This window comes from Rutidosis leptorrhynchoides, chromosome 6 (assembly GCF_046630445.1).
Source record: "Rutidosis leptorrhynchoides isolate AG116_Rl617_1_P2 chromosome 6, CSIRO_AGI_Rlap_v1, whole genome shotgun sequence".
Lineage (NCBI taxonomy): Eukaryota > Viridiplantae > Streptophyta > Magnoliopsida > Asterales > Asteraceae > Rutidosis > Rutidosis leptorrhynchoides.
Genome location: NC_092338.1, coordinates 138,780,818 through 138,791,728, shown reverse-complemented (window position 1 = coordinate 138,791,728; position 10,911 = coordinate 138,780,818). Strand labels below are relative to the sequence as shown.

Sequence of the window (10,911 nt, the reverse complement as noted above, 5' to 3'; positions counted from 1 at the left end):
GATATACAAGACTAAGTTGAAATCAGATGGCACCATAGATAAAAAAGAAGGCAAGGCTTGTTGTGGATGGTAATAGACAAAAATATGAAACTGATTACAATGAGACTTTTTCTCCAGTGGCTAAAATGGTTACTGTTAGGTCATTACTTGCAGTAGCAGTCATGTACAATTGGGAGTTGTGTCAAACGAATGTTTCAAATGCATTTCTTCATGGTGATTTGTTTGAAGAGGTTTACATGAAAATGCCATTGGGTTATGCTGGAAAGGGGGAGACCATACAAAATATTCCAGCAAAGAAGTTCAAAGTTTGCAAATTGAAAAAATCATTGTATGGCTTAAAACAAGCTCCTAGACAATGGTTTGCTAAGCTATCTTCAGCTCTCTTATCTTTTGGATATCAGCAATCCAAGGCAGATTATTCATTGTTTACAAAAAGCGATGATACACAATTTACTGCAGTCCTGTGTTATGTTGATGATTTGTTAATCACTGGTAATAGTCCTGAGCATATTCAAAGGCTAAAAGATAATCTCAAGTCCAGTTTTCATATGAAGGATTTGGGTGAGCTTAGTTATTTTCTTGGTTTAGAAGTATCAAAGACTGCTCAACGTGTGTTTATTTCTCAACAAAAATACACAAATGATTTGTTAAAGGAAAATGGTGTGTTAAACTCCAAACCATATAAATTGCCTTTGGATCCAAACACTAAGTTACAAGCAGATGTGGGTACTCCTCTACAGGATCCTGAATTGTATAGGAGGTTGATTGGTAAACTGATATATTTGACCATTACTAGGCCTGATATTTGCTATAGTGTTCAAATTTTAAGTCCGTTTATGCAGTCACCAACCTCTGTACATCTTCAAGCTGTAAAACATCTTTTGAGATATTTGTTAAATGCTCCAGCTCAAGGTATTTTACTTGCTAATAACTCTGCAGTTGAATTAAGAGCATACTGTGATTCAGACTGGGCCAGTTGTCCTATGACACGTAGGTCAACTACTGGTTATTGTATTCTTCTTGGTGATTCTCCTGTATCTTGGAAATCAAAGAAGCAAAGTGTTGTTTCCAGGTCTTCAGCAGAGGCAGAATACATGGCCATGGCTCTTACTTGTTGTGAAATAACTTGGTTGGTCAGTTTGCTCAAAGATTTGGGTTTAAATGATTTAGGGCCAGTTGAGTTACATTATGATAATCAAGCTGCCCTGCACATTGCTGCTAACCCAGTGTTTCATGCTAGAACAAAGCACATAAAAGTGGATTGTCATTATATTCGTGATCAAGTTAAAAGTGGATTGATTGTACCAAAGTATGTGAATACTAAGTCACAAGTTGAAGATGTGTTTACAAAGATTGTTTCTGTTGATCAGCATCACAAGCTTCTTGGCAAGTTGGGAGTATGTTATCTACATGACTCACAACTTGAGGAGGAGTAATGAAGATATTTATTTTCTCTAGATAAGTACAAGGACTTGTTTTGTAATTTCTGTAAAGTTCTAAGTACAGGGTCCTAGTATGTAATTATGTAAGTAGAGGGACCTGTTTTGTATCGTTTTGATTTTTAGGTTAGTTATAACGGTGTTAGGATCTGTTAGATTCAGTTAGAAAAATACATACAGATCACACAGATTTGATGAACTAAAATTGACGTAATTGTTCATTGGATTCGATCAATTTGATTAAAATCACTGAAATCTTTGTTAACGTATCAAGCTTTTCAAGATCCAACACAGTCCATGAACTTTAATGGGTCATGGGTCTATACATGTTCAGTCAGCCCACTACTCCTTTAATTCCACTATCTAGCCATCTCTCTTTGAAAGGATATCTTATATTCACAATATTTCCTACATATTGATCCAATGAAAGTCAACACCAAATTTGGATGATGAGATTAGAACGACACAACTGTACTTGGAAACTTCCATTACAATGCTTATTTCTGACCAATATTAGCTTCATGATCCTTGTTTCAAGGAATATAAAATTTGTGTCCACTTTCTTTAGACTAATATATATAGGGATTTTAATTGTTTAATTTGGTCGGTATTTAACCCTCTAGCGCACGAGCTTTACATTAACTTCCAGCAAAAGCATATCAGCTAATGTTATTCTAATAATTTTTATGTGCATAAAAATAGTCTAGATCATTAAGCTTGATCGCGTATCACTTGGTGCCGGTCTCAACTGATGTACCAATATTATATTATTTAATACGAGTTTTATTTTATTTGTAGGTTGGTTTCAAACTTGAAAAATCTTAAGGTAGCCCTCCTTGCAAAGGTTTGAATCTTGGGGTGATAAGGTATTACGATTTGTGGACCCAACAAGACATGTGATTTACAGCAATCACAAATCCGCGACAACAATCAGATAAATTAAAGTACAAATTGATAAATTAATGATAAATACGCAAGGATTTAACGTGGTTATATCCAAACTCCAAACGCGGAAAAAAGTTTAGTCCATGGGCGCAAACAAGAGATATCTTCTTATTATTTTCGTGCACACTGGTTAGGGAGGCTATGGTTACAATTTATATGGAGATACAAATATGGAAACAAAACTCACAGCTTGCTAGCCAAGGGACAAGTCGTGTTTCGCGACATGAAGCTCGTGTTTCGCGAGGGTATTTTTCTCCATCTTGAAAACTAGCTCAATACGTTTCTACGCATTTTGACCATAGATGTCGCAACATGCGAGGATCCTCCTTTCACCATACTCAACAATCCATCACTTGAAGATTTTAAACTAACCTACACTGATTTCCATTAATTCCAACTTTTGTCAACGAACCCCATGTATACAGCCAAGAGCACTTGGGACGCGCACACTCCAACCATGCGAGCTGGCAGACTTTCGATAAAGTGTTCTTCAACACACCAAGTTAAAATCAGAAATCAAACCGCCTCAACCGTCAAAGATATTTAGTAATTAATATTTTAACAAACTACCATCGTATTTGTAGATAATATTTCATATTTAAATGCCTCCTAAAAATATGTAATGGGTGGTTGATAGTTACCAAGAATATGGTAGGAAACCTTTGTATTTAGGATAGCTACATCAATGAATTCAACACAACAAAGTTGTGATGTGGTCCAACGGTTGGTGGCCTGCCTCCTTTAGGGGAGGTCAGGAGTTCGACCCCCGTTGGCTACATATTAAAAACACAATTTCATCTCTGCCATGAAGTATCCACCCATGGCACATTTCCATATCGTTTGGGGGGTAAAGGGGAAGGGGGTTTTTACTTGGCCGTGCCCTTGGATCGGTTTCAAGGTTTCCTCCTGAGCAGCGATGGGGGCGGAGTTATTATCGCTGCATCGGCATAGTCGAAACGGGAGATGATCGCAACGGGTGGTTTAGTCCCCCTCGGGTGATCCCAATCGCTGTTCAAAAAAAAAAAAAAAAAATAATGAAGTCAACACAACATTATTACTTTTATGGTATCAGAAGTCTCACGCTTTCTACTATGGGTTAAAGCCAAAAATAGGCTACAAACTTACACAAATGTACCGATGTCGCCCACAAACTCATTTCTGTCCTACTGTCGCCTACAAACTTTCAAAAAATGTGCTAATATCAACATTTTATAGTTTTGACCTGTTACAAACTAATTTTGACCTTTTTTTTTTTTTTTTTTTTTTTTTTTTAAGAATAAAGATCCAATCCATGAACGACACGTGTTGATTTTAACCAGTTTAGCCGGTAGCAAGTCATTTTTGTTTACATTAGGACATTTTTTGAAAGTTTTTGTTTACATCGGTACACTTTTTGAAAGTTTGTAGGCGACAGTAGGACGGAAATGAGTTTGTGGACGACATCGGTACATATGTGTAAGTTTGTAGCCTATTTTTAGCATTAACCCTTCTACTATCTCTTTTCTTTCTATCGTATACACCCAATCATCACGGTTGAAAATATCAAGAATTGCATACTTCCTCGATTTGAATAATAGACTAATTCTAATAATTGTTCACGAGTACATAGACATACCCGTGAGTTCTTCACGATTTCCTAACTAAAACCTTTGATCTCGATACAATTTGCACAAACCCTAGACCTGTCGTTCGTTCACCATGATTTCAATCCGTCCTCGTGCGCGATCTTCAAACCTTTAGCTCTAAAACCACTTGTTAGAATTTGTGGACCCAACTAGACATGTGATTTACCGCAATCATAAACCCACAACAACAAACAGATAAATTAAACGATAAATAAATGATAAACAACGCAAGAATTTAACGTGATTATATCACAACTCCAGAAACAGAGAAAGGTTTAATCAACACACGCAAACCAGAGATATTTTCTTGTTATTTTTTTGCACACTGATTAGGGGATATGGTTATAATTTATAGGGAAATAAAAATATGGAAACAAAACTTGCTGCTTGTTGGCCAAGGTACAAGTCGCATTTCGCAACATGAAGCTCACGTTCAGCGACGGTATGTTTCTCCAGCTTGAAAACTAGCTCGACTCGTTTCTTCTCGTTTTTACCAAATATGTCGCGACCTGCGAGGATCTTCCCGCGATCTGCGAGCTCGTTTGTTCCAATACTTTAGCATACTCAACGAAAGGGAAGGGTTGAAAACAACAAAAGAGCCTGGGCTGCATACAATTGAGTATGTTGTTGGATTACTCTTCCCCAGGGTAACTCAAACAAGAAAAACCTTAAACTTACTTTTCGAAGTTTATAATGAAAATAAGAGAGTTAAAATGTTAGAAAAAGAAGTAAAGGAGAAGATATATATTTTGAAACCTTTGTATATCCGGGTTGAAATAAAGAGATGATTTAATTGAAAAGAAATGAAACTAAATTAAATAATAATTTTTTTACTGTCTTTACACTTCATTAAATCGTTTTAACTTATAAAAATTTATTAAACAAAATACTATACTATTGTGAAATAAGTTTAAGAATACATAATCATTAATTCTTTCCCTTATCTCTAAAAAATATAGTGTGAGGTATGTGGGGCCAATGACTTAGTGGTATCGGATTTGAAGGTATAAAATTATGTTCTGAGGGGAACTATTTATAAATATTCGTGATATAAATGTATGTTTGTCTTAAAAAAACATTGCCTTTGTTATAATTCAGTAGGCTTATAACTACCTTTAATGGTTATAAGAACAAAGAGAGAAAAAGAGAGAAGAAGGAGAGAAGAAATATTGATATTGATATTTCAAGAGAAATGGTGCACCTTAAATGGTTACCATACATGTCTATTTATAGTATAAAATATTACTATGCAAGAAATATAATAATAATAAAATTAACATCCAATCTAGATATTTTATAACACAATCTAGATATTTTATAACACTCCCCCTTGGATGACAATTTTATTAGAGAATAACTAGTACTGCCTCGTTAAAAACCTTGCTAAAGAAAACTCATTGGGATAAAACTTTAGCTAAGGGAAAAAGAGTGCAGCATAAAGTTGACTCCCCCTCAAGTAGGCAACGCCTGAGTTGTTACATCTTCTGAACATGCCTCATGCCAATATTATGAACGTGTGTTCTGAAAATAGCAGTTAGCAGTGCTTTGGTATAAAGATCAGCAGAGTTGTTGATTGAACGTATCTCATTTTAATCTGGTTGTCTTTTACGATATCTTGAGTATATGAGAAAAATCTGAGGTTTTCATCTGAAACTGTATCATCTAAATCTTTTATGTACAAGTTTGGCCCTCGTGATTTGTCTACAGTCTCCTTCATGGTTTGTTCAAACCGTTGTTTCAGTTCCTATTCCCTTTCAGTCTTTTTCTGAGCCTTACCAATATACCATTCTTTTCCATCAAACTTATGACCGTTAAGACCGTTTATAGCTTTAGCGCCTCGTCAGCATTTATGTTTTGTTCTGTCATTTTTGATACTCTTCTTTCATTTGTATTATGTAAGCTGTATTATCTTCATAGATAGTTGTTACGCTTTTATAGCGTTCTAGTCCACAAGAATCAATAATGATTTGTATCATTGATCTTAACTAAAATCATTCCCGAGTAGCTTCATGTAATGCAATCACTTCTGCATGATTTGATGATGTTGCAACAAGTGTTTGTTTTGAGAACGTCATGATATTGCGGTGCCTCCATTTAGGAATACATATCCAGTTTGAGATTTAGCTTTATGTAGATCGGATAAATAATCTGCATCTGTATAACCAAACAAATCTTGTTTCGAGTTGTTAGAATAAAATAATTATAAATCAGTAGTTCCCCTAAGGTATCAAACTATTTGTTTGATCCCATTCCAATGTCTTTTGGTAGGGGCTGAGCTGAACCTTGTCAACAAATTAACTGCAAAAGAAATGTCAGATCTTGTATAATCTATAAGATACATAAGAACCTCAATTGCACTAAAATATAGAACTTCCGATCTGTTAAAATTTTCATGATCTTCGCAGGGATGAAATAGATCAGTGTCAATATTGAGTGATCTAACAACAATGAGTTTGTCTTTAAAAAAAATGTTTTAAAATCTTTTCGGTATAAGTTGTTTGATGTACAAGTAAACCATTAGGCATATGCTCAATTTGCAATCCAAGGTAATACTTGGTTTTTTCAAGATCTTTCATTTCAAAATAATTCTTTAGAAGTTGAATGATTTCATAGATCTCTTTATTTGTTCATATGATGTTAAGAACATTGACATAAACAACTACGATCTCATATCCGAACATTGTTTTTATAAAACATACGTGCAAAATAAGTTTATATTTATACCCTTTTTTTTATCAAGTAGTCATTTAATCGGTTATACCACATACGTCCCGTTTGTATAAACCCACTTAGAAATCTTTGTGATTTAATGGAATATATTCCCTTGGGTTTTACATTAGATGCTTATGATACCTTAACCCTTTAGGTATATTCATATATATCACTATTAAGTGATCCATACAGATAAGTAGTAACAACATTCATGAGATGCATTTAAATAACTACCAGGTTGATTAAGTATCTAATAAGTAATTGTATCCATTACAGGAGGATAATTTTTCCTCCTAATTCATTTCTGGTCTTTGTGGGAAATATTGAGTTACAAGTCTAGTTTTGCCTTGTAACTTCATTTGCACATTTCTTTTCGGATAAAAATTCATTTGTATCCCATACGTTTCACATCTTTAAAAGTGATAACGATTGATCCGAAAACTTTTCTTTTATCGAGCGATTCTAATTCAGCTCTTATTGCTCCTTTCCATTGAGCTCAATCATGTCCATTTTGTATATTCAATGACAGATTTTAGTTCCAGATCATCATCTTTATTCATGATGTCATTGTAACATTATATGAAAATATCTCATAGAGATTTTAGTTTCATTTCGGTTCCATAATATTGCATAATTTATCGCAATTTTAGTATTTACATTTATCAATATCCTCTGCAGAAGGAATATTGATTTGTGGTTCTTCTTGAACACTTTCTCTTACCTCATTATCAGCTGATTTTCTTTTTCGAGGATTTTTATCTTCGGAACCAATTGATCTTCCACGTTTGATGCGTGGCAAAGACTCAACAGTGACATTATTGCCAGCTTTTGGAATTTCAGTTCGAGCTGGAGCATTTATCGCTGGTATATATGATTTAGTCACTTTTTTATATCTGTAAATGCATAAAGTAATTAATTTGCAAGTTCTTGCATATGCATTATTTTTGAACTTTCGTTTCACATTCTTTTGTGCGAGTTTAATATACCTTAATTGATGTTCACATCATGAAGCATCATTTTATTTTTTATTTTTATTTCTCCCCCTAATCTAGGGAACAATGTTTTATTAAAATGACAATCAGCAAAACGTGCTGTAAAAACATCACCCATCATGGGTTCAATATATCTTATGATTGAAGATGTTTTATATCCAAAATATATTATCATCTTTCTTTGAAGAACCATTTTATTGTGTTGTGGTGATACAATTGGAACATACACTGCACAACCAATGTTTTAAGGTAGAAAATATTTGGCTCTTGGCCAAAATCAAGTATTAAGTGAAAATATTTACGACTTCCACATGGTATAATGCGAATTAATGTCGCAGCATGTAAATTTACATGTCCACATATAAATATTGAGAGATTTGTACTCATTATCAATTGTCTAGTTATTAGCTGTAAGCGTTTATCTATTGATTCAGCTAAACCAATTTTGTGTATGCACATGAGCAACTGGATGTTCAACAACAATCCCTGTAGATATATAATGATCATTAAATGCTTGAGATGTTAACTCACCAGCATTATCAAGTCTCATCCTTTTAATGGTGTAATCAGAATAATGTGTTCTCAATTTAATAATTTGTGCAAGAAACTTTGCAAATGCCATATTACGGCTTGATAACATACAAATATGAGACCATCCGCTAGATGCGTCTATTAGAACCATGAAATATCAAAATGGTTCACATGATGGATGAATTGGTTCATATATCTTACCTTGAATTCTTTCAAGAAACATTTGTGATTCTTTTTCACAATATACTTTTCATTAATCACCATATGTGCTTTCCATTAATCACCATATGTGTTTTTTTTTTTTATCATATATCCTTTTCACCATATACACTTTTAATCATATGCGCTGTGTTTTTCACCATATGCGCTTTTCATCATATGCGTTGTGCTTTTCATCATATTCGCTTTTTATCAAATGCGCTTATCATATGCGATGCGCTTTTTATCATATGCGCTTTTTTATGTTAATAGTAAATTAATTAATTTCGTTTTACTATTCATATGAATTAATTTAGATTTACTATTTTGTTAATTGAGTAATATATATATACATCATATACTTGTGACTCCGAAGGCTCAAATGAATTTGATCATATAGTTATACGTTGTACCTTGCACATTAATTTTCAGTAGAAGCTTTAGATGCATATTATTTTCAGTAGAAGCTTTAGATGCATTTTTTTTTTAATCACCAAATACCACAAACACTTTGTTTGCGTTTGTTCATAGTCATCAATGAAAACCATTTTCTTTAATTTTATTTTATACAATAAAATTAACGCATCATTATTCTTTTCAAAAACAATAATCTATTGTTATTGTTCACTTGTGCCATGTTTAACAACAAAAGTCAACAACCTCTGTCTTGTTTGTTGTGGCAATCAAAAACAACCTTTGCTTTTGTTACCGAGAATCCAAGACCAAAAAACAATTAATTTTTAATTAATCTTTTATCAAAACCATAAATGATTTTATTGATCTACGTTGATATGGCCATAAAGAATTGACGGCTGACCTACTTTTGTAAGTGTATTTCGGCTATCATCCCGAAAACGCACAACGACCTTTTTTTTTTTATGAACTATTTGTTTCATATCTAGCTTAGGCAATTATTGTGAACATTTGGTCCCTATAAGAGCATTTATTTTTTAGACTTTTAGTTGATTTGTACTTGTCACAATTAGGGATAGCACCCGCGGATCGTGGTTGCGGATCCATTGGATCCATCACCCGTACCCGCGGATTTTTTTTAAGAGACATCCAATTGAACCCTTGTTCGTTGAAACAATTTGACTATATTTTTACTCCCCATTATTAAACGGGCCATTTTGATGCACACTCTTAAAAAAATAATTTGTTTTTTAAGTTTTATTATTCAACCTCCTTTTTTCAACGGTCACGTTTTTAACAAAACATTTGACAAGTTTGGAAAAAAGTTTTTTATTGATTATCATCAAAAGTTTTCTATTGTCACTCTACTGGATGGAATTATGGCATACAACCAAAATTGCAACCCAACACTACATAAGAACAAAAAGGTTGTTTTTAATTAACATATGTATATGTGTTAAACTCGGAATAATAATAACTTATTTTAGAAAATTAACATAAGACATGTTGAAACATTTTTGTCACATTTAGCTCATCAAGTCTAATACTTATCATTGATAGATTTTATCACGTCTAGGAGATGTTTACTTTTTTCTTGTATTAAGTCCTACTTTCATTTATCTTTGTTTGGAAAAAAGTTTTTTTTTTACTTTGCTTTCCCCCTTTCTGTAAAACTCATTTAAACACTTTCTTTGTTTTTTTTTTTTTAAAAAAACTTCCTTTTTTTTACGTTACCCGTGAATTATAAATATATAAAAAAAACTTTTTGTTTAAATTTTTTTTCTAGTTTTTAAAAGGCCACTTGACCAATTTTTTAATTCTTTCACAACACCTGATATCGTGATCGTGACCTTTCACCAAAGCAAGAGATATTCTTGATAAACTAAACACGGACTCATGTTTGAAATTGTCGGCCACAAAAAAATTCATTTGATAAAAGTATATATATATTTTTTTTTAGTTATAGAAGGAGACCACTTCATTTTCAATACTTCATTTTTGACAAAAAACTATTCCATTTTACCATCCCTTTTTTTTTCTTACTTTAACTTTTAAGATATACTTTTAATAAAAATACAAACTACTTTTTCTTATTTTAACTTTTAAGATTTACTTTTAATAAAAATACAAACTACTTTTTGTATTTTAACTTTTAAGATTTACTTTTAATAAAAGTACAAACTACTTTTTCTTATTTTAACTTTTAAGATTTACTTTTAATAAAAATACAAACTATTTTTTTATTTTAACTTTTAAAATTATAAATTTAAGAATAAACATTAGTATGCATGAAATAAATAATGATTAATTGCATAAGTAATCATAGATGTTAGATAACATATAAAGACCCCGTCGTATTCGTATTGATCGGAATTAATCTCGACCCATGGTACCGTGTTGTCAAATGACGTGTTGCGTACATAAAGTACCGTGTTGTCAAATGACGTGTTGCGTACAATCATGAGGTCTTATTAACATAAATATAAATGTTAGTGAAGTTAATAAAAGTTAGATTACAGAAATATAATTCAGGTGGTATAACCGACCATATATAAC

General features: G+C 32.6%; 1 protein-coding gene across 1 annotated transcript; it reads left to right on the top strand.

The window, feature by feature from the left end:
* The first annotated feature begins 125 nt into the window (after positions 1 to 125).
* On the top strand, positions 126 to 1,436 carry LOC139854101 (uncharacterized mitochondrial protein AtMg00810-like). Its single transcript, XM_071843425.1, has one exon. It carries the CDS (start codon positions 126 to 128, stop codon positions 1,434 to 1,436), a length of 1,311 nt encoding a protein of 436 aa, XP_071699526.1.
* The last annotated feature ends 9,475 nt before the right edge of the window (positions 1,437 to 10,911 follow it).

Bases quoted from the DNA above. Each gene is read 5' to 3' on its own strand.
- LOC139854101 (XM_071843425.1), top strand. From the start codon at position 126: ATGGTTACTGTTAGGTCATTACTTGCAGTAGCAGTCATGTACAATTGG.